Source organism: Corvus cornix, chromosome 3 (genome assembly GCF_000738735.6).
Source record: "Corvus cornix cornix isolate S_Up_H32 chromosome 3, ASM73873v5, whole genome shotgun sequence".
Taxonomy (NCBI): domain Eukaryota; kingdom Metazoa; phylum Chordata; class Aves; order Passeriformes; family Corvidae; genus Corvus; species Corvus cornix.
In genome coordinates this window covers 50,015,046-50,029,589 of record NC_047056.1, presented here as the reverse complement: position 1 = coordinate 50,029,589, position 14,544 = coordinate 50,015,046, and the positions used below count along the sequence as shown (strand labels likewise).

The 14,544-nt window shown below is 37.9% G+C and overlaps 1 protein-coding gene across 1 annotated transcript in view; it reads left to right on the top strand.

The window, feature by feature from the left end:
- The window catches only part of MAP3K5 (mitogen-activated protein kinase kinase kinase 5), a 100,366-nt gene that overhangs the window by 38,597 nt on the left and 47,225 nt on the right, over positions 1 to 14,544 (top strand). The window contains exons 4-8 of the mRNA XM_039567934.1: positions 3,494 to 3,687; positions 3,931 to 4,099; positions 5,032 to 5,138; positions 7,596 to 7,766; positions 11,736 to 11,848. Coding sequence (XP_039423868.1) covers positions 3,494 to 3,687; positions 3,931 to 4,099; positions 5,032 to 5,138; positions 7,596 to 7,766; positions 11,736 to 11,848 — 754 coding nt within the window. The remainder of the gene's footprint in view (positions 1 to 3,493; positions 3,688 to 3,930; positions 4,100 to 5,031; positions 5,139 to 7,595; positions 7,767 to 11,735; positions 11,849 to 14,544) is intronic.

The window sequence follows — 14,544 nt, the reverse complement described above, 5'->3', positions numbered from 1 at the left end:
CAATTTTGTCTTGTGTACTTAACAAACTTAGAATATGGAGTGAAGTCAGGGTTAGAAAAAATACCAGATTTTGTGGGATCAGAGTTGGAATGGAGTGTTACAGGGTAGATTTTAATAGAATAAATTAAATATATTTAAACTTCCAAGTCTAGTAATATGCACTAAGTCAAAATGTAAAGCAATGTGTGAGCAGATGGGAAGTGTGTGTCAGAAAAACCACCTGATCCTTTCTGACTTAAGTTAGTGTAGATTATACTTTGACAAAAAAAGATGAGAAAGATAAGATATAAGTTACTGAGACAGGTTGCATCACCTGGAAATGAGGAAAGCACACACTCTGCTTTGGGGAAAATGATTGAGAGTTGTCTGACATTTAGAATAGCTCCACAACTGCTTCCCACACAGCTTGGTCCTCTTGGGCTCCCACCCTAATCACAGCCCAAATGCAGTTAGAGTTGGGCTCTTTGCAATTAGGGTTTGTGACAGTGACACAATATGTTTCTCCACAGGAGGGGACTATAGACTTTGTTATACAAAAGCAGTCTCACCATCACTGTTATCTTTCTTCCACCACCTTTAGTAAATAATATATATCTTTTGATTATTTTCTTTTTTTTTTCTTTTGACGCTAGAGCTACTGCATGTCTGCCTTTGTTTAGCTGTTAAATATCTACCTGCTGTACTCATTAGCTAGGGAAGTGAAATTGAGGTCAGAGTTTCTTAGCTTTATTGCATCTGTGCTCTTTCTACTTTTTTTTTTTAAAGTGTATTTCCTAAGGAAATGAAACTTAAGAGCTTGTACTGGTTTTTCATCATCCACATTTGCTCTGTATCTGCCTGTTTGTCTGTCTGATGAACTTCAGCTGAATTTGACAGGTTTCAGAGGTACAGAGCTCCCACAAAAGATAACTATCTAGGTTAAGTTAAGAACCAAAGTAATGCCCTGGCTGAGGGAAAGGCCACTGTGTTCTCACACTGCTTGCTACTGAATTTCAGGATGAAATTCTACCTTGAGACAATTCCCTGAGATCCCTGGGGGCCCTCTGAACAACTGTAAATTGATTTATTCTTTTCTCTTTTCTTTCTACAGTGTTTTCTCCTGTCTTTAACTTTTAAGTTCTTCCCTGTCCATTGCTTCCAAAGACTGTTGGGTCTGCATGTCTTCTATACTGGGCTCTATATTATAACCAGCTTTTCTTTTCCCCGCCTCAACTAACAGGAAGAATGCATATATTGCTGGCTCTCTTGTTTCTCTCAAATAGATACGTACTCCCTACAGACGGTGCACTCAGGATGGGTTTCTAAGAGCTCATGCTCAGTCATGGACTCGAGCACTTGTCATCTGCAGGAAGAGCAGTTTTCCTCCTGGTAGAATTAAAAATTTTGCAAGGGTGAACCTTGGGTTCTGTGAATTTCAAAAGATGGGAACATTCTTTTTCAGAGTTGATTTTTATTTAAGACCTGAGCATTGGAACATTGTGCCAGAGGTCTGAGAACGTCTTCCTGCAAACAGTCTTGAATTTATTTTTAATGCACTGAATAAACATTAGGAAGTAAAATTCTTGCCTCCAGATATCTATAGCTACTTCACCCTTTTTTGTGACTCTTGACGTCCCAACCCTTTTCTCCTTTATCTAGAAAAGGAAAGTTGGAGAATAGTCTGCCTATGCGTAATAGTGGCTCTTAGGCCAGTCACTATATACCCATCTCTTGTAATTGCTGAAACCAGTTCCAGCAAATTCATAATTTTCCTTCTGCCTTTGACTGTGGGGCTCATTAGATTTTAGCAGGGTAAAAAGTTCATCCATTCACTGTTGAAAGCATGTGATTGCCTTACATGCTAGGATATTCTTGAATAGAAGTATCCATTCACTTTTGTGTTGCACAGACAACCAGTTGGGGTTCTGGCATCCCACTCCTTAGTTACTTGTTAAGAAAATTGTCATATGCTTCCCAGTTCTCAACTTTCCTTTGGAATTGCTGCAGTCACATAGAGAAAAATACTCCCTAGCTTTTCAGCAGCAGTAGTTTTCAATGGTTGGGAAAAGAAGACAACTAACCCTTATGCGAGGCACTGTATGCAATAATCTCCAAACAACTTCTGTGTTAGTTGAACTCAATTGACCTCATGTAAATGTCTACACCAATTATTTTTAGATTTTACAGAGTCCGTTGATACCCCTCAGAAGTTGCAGTGGGATTGCCTTTATATTGAGGTCTTACAATTTCATAGTGTGTTGGGTGTAATTAAAAAATAATTCCTGTACTCTTCATAGCCAGTCTCTGATTTGTACACGAACGTGTTTACTGACATATCTGTACACATACATTTTGCAGACTTGAGTACCTCAATCCTTCCACGCTTTAAAAATCTAATAACGCCTGTTAAAATGCATGTTTTAGTCACATGGCTGGTATTGTGCATTCAAAAACTATTCAGTCACTGCCCTCTCAATGTGTGGAGCTCAGCAAAGCAGGGGCATCTCTAAAGTGATGCCTGCATTGTTGTATTGACTTCTGGGAGAGCAGAAGCAGCTGACCAGAAAGTAATTAACCTTGGAAGTATTTTAGGGGTACCAAAATGATGAGTCTCAAGAATTGCTACCTTAAGGCTTTTGTTATTGGGCTGCTGGGCACTTCAGTAATGAAGTCTGAGCTCTGAGAGTTGAATGGAGGAACTCCTCCCAATTTTGTTGATATTCTGTCTCATAGTTAAGACTCTTTAAACCACAAATATTCAGCAACTTTCTCTGTACATAAATCTGTGCTCACGCACATACCACAGTCAGCAGACATCTTGCCTCCCTCTTCCTCAGAAGACACCTAATTTTTCCTTTTTCTTTGCAAACTATCTGTCATACACTGATATATAAAAATCAATGCAGTTTAGCAATGCTAAAGTGTTCTGTAAGTGATTATTCTGAACTATGTATGATTTTAAGTCCCATTGACGAGTATTTTCTACATAGTAGAGAATTTCATTTGCTTTTGAATGCTAAACTGTTTGAGTCATTTTGCAGTTCGTGTGAGGATTAGTTTTCTCTATGGTTTTCCTGTCGTGAGGCAACTAGATTGTGTTACTGTTTCCAATGTCTGTGAGCCTAACTGTACTGCTCTCTTTTGATCATCTGTCACCTTGAAAAGACTGTACGTCAGCTTATTTTGATTCCATCTGCCTTTTCAGGGTGACATGGGTGTGCCCTGAGAATTGTTTCACTTTTGAGCCAATTACAATTTTAAGGTCAGCTTGATACTTCTGAAAAGACTTATTTTACAGGAAGCAGATCAGAAATCTGAAAGCATACATTTCAAGTGTATATCATATGTGACGTGAAAACTGAATTTATGAGTCAAAACTTAATCTTGCTGAAGTAAGCAGCAGGTCTCCCTGTGACTTTACAGGTGGAAATCTGCAGGTAGTAGATACAGTTGTTTCATACTTTGGCTTGTCAAGCCATAACTGCCCTAAATATTGCACCTTGTTTCCCTGCAGATGTGCACTGGGAACTACATATTTGTTCCTTATATGATAACTCCACATAACAAGGTGTACTGCTGTGATAGCAGCTTCGTGAAGGGACTCACAGAGCTGATGCCGCCTGGTTTTGAGTCTCTGCTTGGGCCTATATGCTTACCTCTAGTGGATCGATTTATTCAGCTCTTGAAGGTGGCCCAGGCCAGTTCGAGGTGAGTTGTCGTCTTGTACACTCATGTAAAATGCAAATACTCCAGCTCGCAAGATAAATTTCAGGCTCTTTTGCCTCTGTTCAGACAAACTGATAATTAATAGTTTAGCTTGACCAAATCTCTTTATTGATACTGCTTTATCGATACGTGTTCTGCATACACATTGTGGGAGAGCTGTGGGGCCAGAAAAACAAGTGCAAGGGACCTGTCCCCAGTTGCTGATGCAAAGTTGTTCCTCTCCAGCCAGTATTTCCGGGAATCCATTCTGAATGACATCAGGAAGGCCCGGACACTTTACACGGGCAAAGAGCTTGCAGCAGAGCTGGCAAGGATTCGACAGCGAGTAGATAACGTTGAAGTCTTGTCTGCTGACATTGTAATAAACTTGCTGCTGTCCTACAGAGACATTCAGGTAAGAGTTTTGCGCACTACTAAGAGTAGTAAATTAAATTACATTCTCACAGAAATTTTTAGTGTATTTTGCACGGATTTTTTTTAACAAACTGTGTGGACAAAGCACTGTAGTAAAAATGGTGTCTTCTCTGATGTTTTTATTTTGTTTTGTAGTTTCACTGTTTGCCTTTCTGTAGCAGAAAAGGGTTTTCTAACATTACCTAAAAAGTACATGACATATAATAACTCTTCTCCGTCTCAGCATTGCTGTGTGATGAACAGCCTGTAGTTAAAGGCTATGGTAGCATTCTATAACTGATAGGCAAATGTGTTCTTTGTCACCAAAGCTTGTGACATTTCTTATGGAAACATAAATAGTTCATATGCATTTCAGCTTTTGGAATGATGATAGTAATGTTTTACTTTGTTAATTTCAACTGTCACTTCTTAAACATTATGAAGTGGTTTGAGTTTGATTTTTTATTTTTTGTTTTTTAAATATGTCAGTGAGTAAGCTACTTTAAAAACTGTGGTATTCAAGAGTCTTTTATTTTGTTTTCATGGCTCATGCCTGCTTCAAAGTTTTGGGATGTCTTAATTCAGATGCAGTTAGTTTTGTAATGTCTGCACAATATGAACACTGCTATGTGTTCAACTCCTGAAGCTAACTTTAATCATGAAACAGATGTATGAAAATTTCCACAGAACCTTGTTGAAGCAGCACAGGAGACCAAATTGTGCTTCCCTGCTAAATACTGTGCATATTCCCATTTCTGATTAGTGCTAGGCTATTTACAGTTTGAGACTGAAGGAACTAAAATCCATAAAACTTACAATGGACTGAAAATACTTCTTAGTACGAAATAATACCTGCTTAGGTTGAAGAGGAGTTTTTATAGGCATACCTCAGTACAGCCACTTAAAACTGTATTATTCCTTTCTTTTTGGAAGGATTATGATTCCATTGTGAAATTGGTGAAAACTTTAGAGAAACTGCCCACTTTTGACTTGGCTTCCCACCACCATGTGAGGTTGCATTATGCATTTGCGCTAAACAGGTAAGAATCTACCCTTCCTTCTTCTGTGGAACAGGAAATCAAAACTTCAAACTTCATAAGGCATGAGTAATCCTGTGTGAGGTTCCCTACTGGAATCTTTATGCACAGTCCCATGATTTTGACTGAAGCAGCTTTGGGGACTCTGAGCTTTGTGATAAATCTAAGCTTCTTTTTATCTCGTACTATCAAATTTCATTCCTTTTCCTTTAGCATGTTTGATTTATCTTTCCATAGGTTTGCATTATTTTTTGTTTCAGTACCTAAATTAGAGTAAATAAATACCTAACTATTTTCCTTCTGAAAAATACACTTTTAACATTGCTGTGTGAGTGACAGTGCTGCATCATTTGTGCTAGCAAAGACATCATCTCATTTTAGTCTTAGTTCTGGTAATGTTAGGAGACAGAACCAGACCTTTCATCAAAAGTCCATCAGAAGATTTTATTGTATTACAGTGATAAACTAATTTCCATGTTCTCTGATAACATGGACAAAATGTGATACATGGAGCAACATACACTGCTTCCATGTATTAAATAAAAGCCAAGCCTAGATTTTCTTTCTAGGATACTGGCATTTAGGCAAGAGACTAAAAGGGGAGCTTTTTCAGAAGAAATTACAGATGTTCTCTGCTCCCGTGCTGTTATCACAATGAACATTTTGCTGTTGACTTTTAGAGGAGTAGACCAGGTGTCAGCGGGTATTGAAATTCTCAAGTATAGAAAACGTCTACAGATGGTTCTGCTTCTCACAGATTTGAATTTTGTAGTTCAAGTTCACCGAGGAGTCTTGGAACTGCATATTATGTGAAAGTGATGTTAAAACGTGTTGCAAGTAATTACTTGAAAAAATAAACCTGGTTTTGAAAGAAAATAAAAAGAAAACAAAAAATAAAAACAGCTGTCTGACTTTTTTTTTTTTTTGTGTCTGAATAAAATGTCCAGGTCCTTTTTTGTGCCTTTATACCAGGTATATGAAGATATAAATATTCTGCCCTTTTTGTTTCCCATTTGACATTAATATGTAAAGTTTTGCAGATTAAATAATCCAGCATGTATCTGCCACTTCTACAGAGCCTTCACAAGGGTCACTAGGTGTTGGAGTTTTAGCATGTTGTTTAGACCTCAAGGACATGGTTTTCTGAAACAAAGTCACCTTTGGAAACAGGACTAGTTCATTGAGGCACTAAAAACCTGGAAAACTGCAGCATCATCTTTTCAGGCATACCCTTATAATTCACTGTTTCTGTGACTCTAAGATGTTGCCTGTGAGAGTATCTGACAAAAGATTACACAGTAGCTCCAGAGGAGTCCAGATGAGATTTTCCTATTCCTCTCTTCTCCAGGCTGACCATTAAACTAGAAGCCATGACAGCCATGAAAACATTCATGCTTTGGTGTGCCAAGAAGGAATTACTTTGGCTAATTCTAACTTTCTCCTAACTGGGACTATAGAGGATATTTTGTGAGCTAAAGCAGGTGTGGAATACTCTGCACTTCTGAATCTTTGCTGTGAAAAAAATGTGTCTCTTGCTTCTAATCCAGGTCACTAGTACGGAAGGATGGAGCAGCTCAATTAGTCAGGATTAGTCTGACCTAAATCAAGAAAGTGTGAGGGCATTGATGATGGAAAAGTAAACAGAAATAAAAGTAGGGACCTCTGGCTCTGAAGACCAGCTAAGTGTAAATAATCCATGTTGCAAAACATTATTTTCCGTACTGGTTTTGTTCTCATTAAATTCATTAATCTGGATTAGTGATAGTCGATACAAGATTTGGAAGTGTTGAAAAGGGAGTAACTTGTTTGCTCAGTACACAAGCACATTAAAATTCTAAACTTTTGATACTGAATGATGTATGTATCAAAACTATGACTCACCAGGAAGTGTCGAATGCTTGCAATTACGTGGTTTATTTGTCTGAAGTACTTCTTTTAATATTGCCTTATTGGCTTTACTCCTAAACCATCCCTATCATGGGAGTTCAATCTAGTTTGTGCTTTTTGGGCTTTTTGCTTCACAGTCAAAATGTATATAAAAAGTAAAATCACAAACATGAGATTGAATCTTTTTTCCTTTAGAGCATGAATTACAATTAAAGATATACTAGATGTGAAATCAAGGTTCATATTTTTCCATTTTATAAGGAAGCATCACATGATCCTTCTAAGAATTTCCCTGGAGGCTTTGGTGCTATTTTCAGTGCTTTGCTCTAGCTGATGCTTCACGAGAGAGAGAAATTATGTTTGGGGGCTTTTATAAAGGTTTCCTGTGATATAAAGAAAAGACAAAAAAAAAAAAAAAGAAGTAGGGGGTAAGTGTGTATACATAATATAGTCCATTTTGTCTATCAATAATTTTACATGGATGAAGTCATATGTCTGTATTAAAATATGGTCATGAAAAAGTATTTCTTCTTAACTTTATTGTTTTTTAATCAAAACTTTTATTTTCAACAGGCGAAATCTGCCTGGAGACAGACAGAAAGCTCTAGAAATTATGATTCCCCTTGTAGAACAGGAAGACCAAGTAGCTTCAGATATGTACTGTCTGGTTGGTCGAATTTACAAGGACATGTTTTTGGAATCTGGGTTCATAGATACAGAAAGCAGAGACAAAGGAACATTCTGGTGAGTACTGTTGTCCTGGTCTATGTTCTTTTGTTAGCTTTAGTAAAATATTCCTCAAACAAGAATATATTTAAACAGTTTTTCTTCCCAAATATTTGGCATCCTTAGGGGATAGACTGAATCTTCTAAACTTCCTTGCATATTTGTTGAGAATGAGAGATTTATGTTGTTCACACATCTCATTCTGCAAAGTTCTTGAAGTGCCTCAGAGACTCGAAATTTGGGTATCTCATCAGAGTGTATTTTACTCAGTTTTCCCAAATATGATGTCTCCTGTTTAGTGAATTATTTTTAGGAATCTGGGCTGGAGAGTAACCAGTCATGAATTGATTTGCATGTCTGGAATCTGATAGATACTAGCTAGGTAGGCTTAGAGGTGCTGAGGTTTAACTCACAAGCAACATGACTGTTCCAAACTTATGCTGACAAAAGTTTTATCACGCCAGCCTCACTGTATAGTACGTGCATGTAGCAGTGGACTACAGTAGCATCAGTAGTCAAAGAAGCACACAATGGACTAGTCAATAATAGATAAATTCTTATCCTCATTTTAGAGACAAGAATATTGGTTTTTAAAGCGCTTTTGACATGCGGTAAAACACTGTTATGTGGAAGAGGTTAAAAAATGAAGGCATGGGATGTCATCCTAGACTTCTGTCAGGATGAGCTGCTCCTCTGCATTCAGATGAGGATACAGACAATCTGCGTATATGTGTCCTGCATATCACATCTTAGCTCTGGTCTTGTGCTCATCAGCTGCCCGTTGAAGTAAATGCTTAAAATGGAAAGCTTTCTTCTTCCTTTTTCATTTATCACTTGTTTTCAGTAAACTTCAGCTTAGAACTGTCTCTTGTAAAAGATAAGATAAGATTGTTTACTGTTTATGGCCTCAGAATACAAATGCAGTTTATGACTTCTGGTCATGCTTAACAATTTTGCAATTTTTACTGGACTTTTTAAAAGATGTTGAAATAACAGGAATGTGAAATATTATTGTCATCCCTCCTAGCATAATTTTGGTTTAAAGAAAAGTTTCATTTCCTGTAAGGCTCAAAGCCTATAAAAAACTTTTAGGGGTCTTTTGTACACACTCTATTTTGCTGATGTTATGAACAAGATAAAAAGGAAAACTGTAGTTCTGTATACAAATTTTAGGCATTATTACAGGCTAAATGAAATACTAATTACTTTTGCTATTGTACATCTTGCTTTCTCCTTGTTCATAGTGCCTTAGGAACAGATAAACTTTGATGTTGTCAAACATAATTGACCTAAGAATGATTATACCTGTAACAGTGGTGAGTTCATGTAGCCATTTTAACACACTTTGAATAGATGCATCTTAGCAGTCATGATAATCATAGCTCTGATGATGGGAAGTGATTGCAGGCATTCCAGTTTAGGAAAGGACAGAGGCTGATAGCTCCTGCACAGGGTAGGATGCTGGTCAGCCAGCCCCTAAATAATCCCTGAAGTCTCTGGCAAGTGAGACCCAAGACAGAATGCTCTGTGCACCTGCTGCCACAGAACAAGGTGATCTCTGTTGAGTCAAGCTGGAGTTTGGCCGGAAGCTGTACCGGATGGGCCAGTTGCTTTTGGTTTGTACTTTATACTGGATATTGATTTGAGTTTCTAGTGTTAGTCATGCAGCAGGCTTGACATGCTGAAAGGTTGACTCATAACTCAGTGAAAAGCTCTTAGAAAGGAGCAGGCCTACTCTAGTGCTACAGCAGGCCACAACAGCACAAGGTGTGTGCAGGAACAATGCCTCCATGGAAGTGCTATGTTATGTTGAGATAAAGGTTATTATCTCAGTCTTAGAGAAATGAGGATGTAAGAGAAGTATGGTGAATTGAACAAGATAATGAGAATTTGGCAGCAGAACCAAAGCATTGGCTTTGCAACAACTAGTGATGTCAAGGTACTTTGGTCTATTCCAATTAAAAAAAAAAAAACGAGCAACAATGTGCTTTTCTGACAATTAGAAAGCAGAATAAAAGATATCTTTCATATAAATACAAGAGAACAGATGGAAGAGTAATTATTAACTGTCACTTTCTTGTTTCACACTGACAGTGTGAATCAGACTTACCAAAGCTACCAAGTCTTTATTCATATCTTTTCACTGCTACCTCCCTAATTCAGTGTCTGCACTGCAACATTTTCTCAAATGTCAGCAACTGCAACATTTTTCCAAAAGTACAGTCTCTCCTGTATTGGAACAAAAACACTAATTTCCAAGGTTTTTTCTTCTTCTTCTGTCAATATTTGCTCTCTCCTTTTCCTATTGCATGAGAATTACAGCATGGAAGATCTCTAGGGCAAAAAAGGTAGTCCAGTTCCCAGCATCACTATGTCTCCAAGCAGACAATGCTAGCTCGAGGGCTTCTCTTAGATGTATATACTTAGAATTAGTGAGAGTGTTGTCCTGTTTGGTTGGCAGATTTTTATGGGGGTTTTTATGGTGGTTTGTGTGTGTGTGTGTGTGTGTGTTGGTTGGGGTTTTTTAAGTGAGACAAAAGTATTTTGTATGTACTTTCTTCCTCACTTTGTTGTAACTCGCAGTATGAGAGGAAATTGCAGATGATGAAAGAAAAATATCTGGTACTCTCTGCTTCTCTTGCTTTTTTTTTTTAGAGGACTAAATACTTGTCTAATGATTAAGTTCTTTGGAGGTGGGCAACTGGAGTATAAAAAGTTTATATATGTATACTTTTGACATATGTATATATGTATATACATATGTATACAGGCTAAGAGAAGCCTGTCTTACAGTTTTAGAGAGCAGAGCTTATGTTAAAGGATGCAAAGTCATGAATCATTAGAGCAGAAAAAAACAACAAACAAACAAATTTAAAGCCAGCCATCTTTTTGGCCTGGTGAGATCAAAATGCCTTAGCTTTGCTTGCATGTCAAAGTGTGGTCTAGAAGCCAAATCCTTAGGTTTTGCGTAGATTGTTTTTCTTTCCTTCCTTATATACTAATCTCACAACCTGTTTAATTATTTTTGTAGTGTATTCCATTTGTCTGTATTTTTCTCATCCTTTAGAAAGTTATTTTAAACTCCCTTGCTTTTACTGTAGTGAGTTGTGTTGACTGAATCTCCTGTGCTCCTTAACTCATGTACAATAGTAGTCTTTACCTCCTACCTATGTAGGTGTTAATATGTGTGTATATACATGCAACCAAAGGTATTCTTATTCTGAAGGATAAGTTTAAAGCATTGTAGATGTGCTGTTGCTGTTGTCACAACTACTTGCATTGCTAGCATGAGGATAGTGTGTGCTGTGTTTGTTTGAAGCACCTCCAGTTCTTCTAAGACAAGATTGAGGCCAGGTGAATGCCTCTGACATTTCTCTTGATTGCTCAGTTCCTCTTGAGGAGAATGAAATACAGTATAGTTCTTCCTTGTGTGAGTAGATTTATAAGGACAGTGTCAATAAGACAGTAAAGAATAAAATTTGGAGTAGCTGAAATCACAGCTAAATGTGAGGTGTATTCTTGTATCACTTGCTTCTGTGCTTATGCATTTTGATATCCCTGTGTGCTGTTGTAGCAGATCCACAATAGAATCTGAGGTTTCAAGTCAATGAAAATTCATATATGAAAGATTAAATTAATGAGCTTATTAATAAATATAACTGTGAAACAGGTCTTTTACAAACTGATAGTATTACTCTGTTTTATTTGATCTGAAGGAAAATATTGTAAGGTACTGTAACTTTACTGGGATGGATGACTAGGGTCTGTGCTTGTTGTGTGGGGGGAAAGGAAATGGGAGGAGGATGTATACATAACAGACTCCTAAAAATAACCACAAAGAATGTGTGGAAAACAGTAAAATATTTTTGCTTCCATGGATTCTTGCTGTGTAAACAGCAGATAAGCTCTTAAAGTACCTAAAACTGTAATGATGCCCGAACTAGATTGCATTATTTAGAAAGTAAACTTGAATGTTTATTTTTCTAGGTTCAAGAAGGCATTTGAGTCAGAGCCAACGTTACCAGCAGGAATTAACTATGCAGTACTCCTCCTGGCAGCTGGACATTGCTTTGATACTTCTTTTGAGCTGCGGAAAGTTGGTAATTATAACTTGCAAATTCTTGGTGAAATCACGTTCACATAGCGAAAGTACACTACCACCCACTGTTACAGGGGAAAATCTGATGGTTGTATATGAAAGCTTTGATGTGAATATTTAAGTTGCTCTCTCACACCACTGCTGATCCCACCTGACTGCAGGTGAGTGCTGTCATGAAGACCTGGTTTCAGTGTCAAGGTCTTAAATGGTTACCGGAGTTCAGTAAAAACTAGGTTTCTTTGTAAAGGCATCATTTGTGTGAAACAGGAATGCCTGAAGTGGGAATCCAGTTCCAGCTAAGCACTCTTTAAAACAAACACACACAAACCACTGTAGGGAATATGGACAGGAAGTCCATCCTAAGACTGAGGAAAATGCACTTGACTTGAGCTTGGGTTGGGTTGAGAGAAGAATCTTTCTGTTCTGATGGATTCTTAAAAGTTTCTCAATGTTATATGTTCATGTTCAATTCTATTCATAGAATCATAGGATAACAGTGGTGTGGGTTGGAGGGACCTTTTAAAGACCATGTAGTCCAAGCCCCTTCTGTGGGCAGAGACATCTTTCTCTAGATCAGGTTGCTCAGACTGACCCTGGACACTTCCAACAAAGGGGCATTCACTTCCCTGGGAAACCTGGTCATCCTATGCTGAAATTTGAATTCTTGTGCCAGAGTAGGAGGTAAAAATATATGTTCTACATATTACATAGCATTTACAAATACTCACTTAGCTGGCCTAAGTTTAAACCAGATAGTTTAATGGAGCTGGGCTATATTTTTTGTGTAGTTTAATTTGAATCCTTTCAGTTTTAAAGAAACTTCTCAATTGTGTATAGGCTACAGCCAACTAGATTTGTACAAATTAATTTCACTAATGAAATGTGTGCTATTTTTTTGGTATCATCTTCTTATGAGTTCATCCAGTGCTGTTTTCCCTATTGTTTGTATCGAGAACATTACAGAAATTAGTGTTCATTATTACATAAGGTTACATCCCCAGCTGATGAATTATTTAGTGCAGAAGTATCCTGTTCCTTAGGTGGTTTGGTTTTTTGTTTGCCTGCCTTATGTTAACATTTAGTTAGTATCTGCTGGAAACCCTTGATATAGCAACCCTTCCTGTTAGCTACTGGTGTCCATCTTTCTTTTTTGTTACAGGGAATATTGTCAAAATACTTTTAGTTTCAGACTGACTCAGCTATGTTGAAACACGTTTTCAAATACATTTATGGTATAGACCTTGTGTGTGTCATTGGTCGTTTATTTCTTGTTGATAAGACTGTGGTCACTATTCATAGAGTCATGGAATGGAATACCAGGTTGGAAGGTACCTCAAGGATCATCTGCTACAAACTTTCTTTGCAAAGGCACAGTCTAGACAGGATGGCCCAGGACCCTGCCCAGCTGCACCTTATATGTGTCCAGTATCAGCAATCCACTGCTTCCCTGGGAGATGATTCCAAGGGCTGATTCTTCAAATTTTGAAAAATTTTCATCTTATGCCCAATTGGAAAGTCTCCAGCAGTAACTTGCACCTATCACCCTTCATTTTTTCCATGTGACTTCTTGTCAGAAGGGAGTCTCCATCTTCTTTGTAGCCACCCTTTACACACTGGATGGTGATAACGCTCCCCTAAGCCTGCTCCTCAAGGCTGAACAAACCCAGCTTTTCCTCATATGGCAGGCTTCCAGTCCTTTGTTCATCTTTGTGGACATTCTCTGGACCCTCTCCAGCCTGTCCACATCTTTTGTGTATAGTGAGAACCAAAACTGAACACATTATTCCAGGACTGCCCTGGCAAGCACTGAATAGAGTGGGATAATGGCTTCTTTATCTCTGCTATTGATGCCCTTGTTGATACATCCCAACACCCCACTGGGTTTCTTTGCTGAAGAAGCACACTGTTCACTCATATTCAGCTGCTTGTTTCTCAGGACCACCAGATCCCTTTCCACAGAGCTGCTCCCTAGTGGAGTAGATCCCAGCCTGTGCTGCACTCCTGGATTATGTTTTCCCAGGTGCAAGACCTTACAATTGTCTTTGTACAAAGTTTTTCAGATGGCTTGAGTTGTGCTGGATTCTGAGGATAATTTAGTATTTTCTTTGTCTAGGGTTAATGTTTTAAACAAAATCAGGCAAAATCGCAGAGGTTGTGTGGGAAAATGTTTTGATTTTTTCCTGTTCCTAAGTATCTCTTACATGTGTCTAATTCTTTTGATGTCATCTCTTGTTTAGAGCTCTGTGTACAAGACTGTTTTTCAGCAGGAGTTAGATTTGCCAGGCAGTGCTTTCTGTTTGGTGTCCACCCACAGCATTATCTGTAGTACACAGAAATTAGAGAAGTTCTGCTTTCTGGTAGGGGATTAGGAGAGAAGCAAGAACAAACTGGTCAAGTTCAGATGAGGTTATATGGAAATTATATTGCTAGGCTGGGAAAGGTGTAAGGAAGGATGTAGTCATTAACAGTTCTTCAGAGGGTGCATGAGATTGCAATTAGGAGATGCATATCTGATTACATTGGCAATATTGGAATAACTCCAGTAAAAGTAAGAATAAATCCAAGAGAAGTTTTACCAATCTGCATCAGATCAGAAAATTTGCCTTCTAAAAGTTCCTACCTGTACTTGTCAGATAATAGTTCACAACTAAATGAGCAAATGGAGCATTAATAAAAACCCTCCTTCTATTTTCTGGG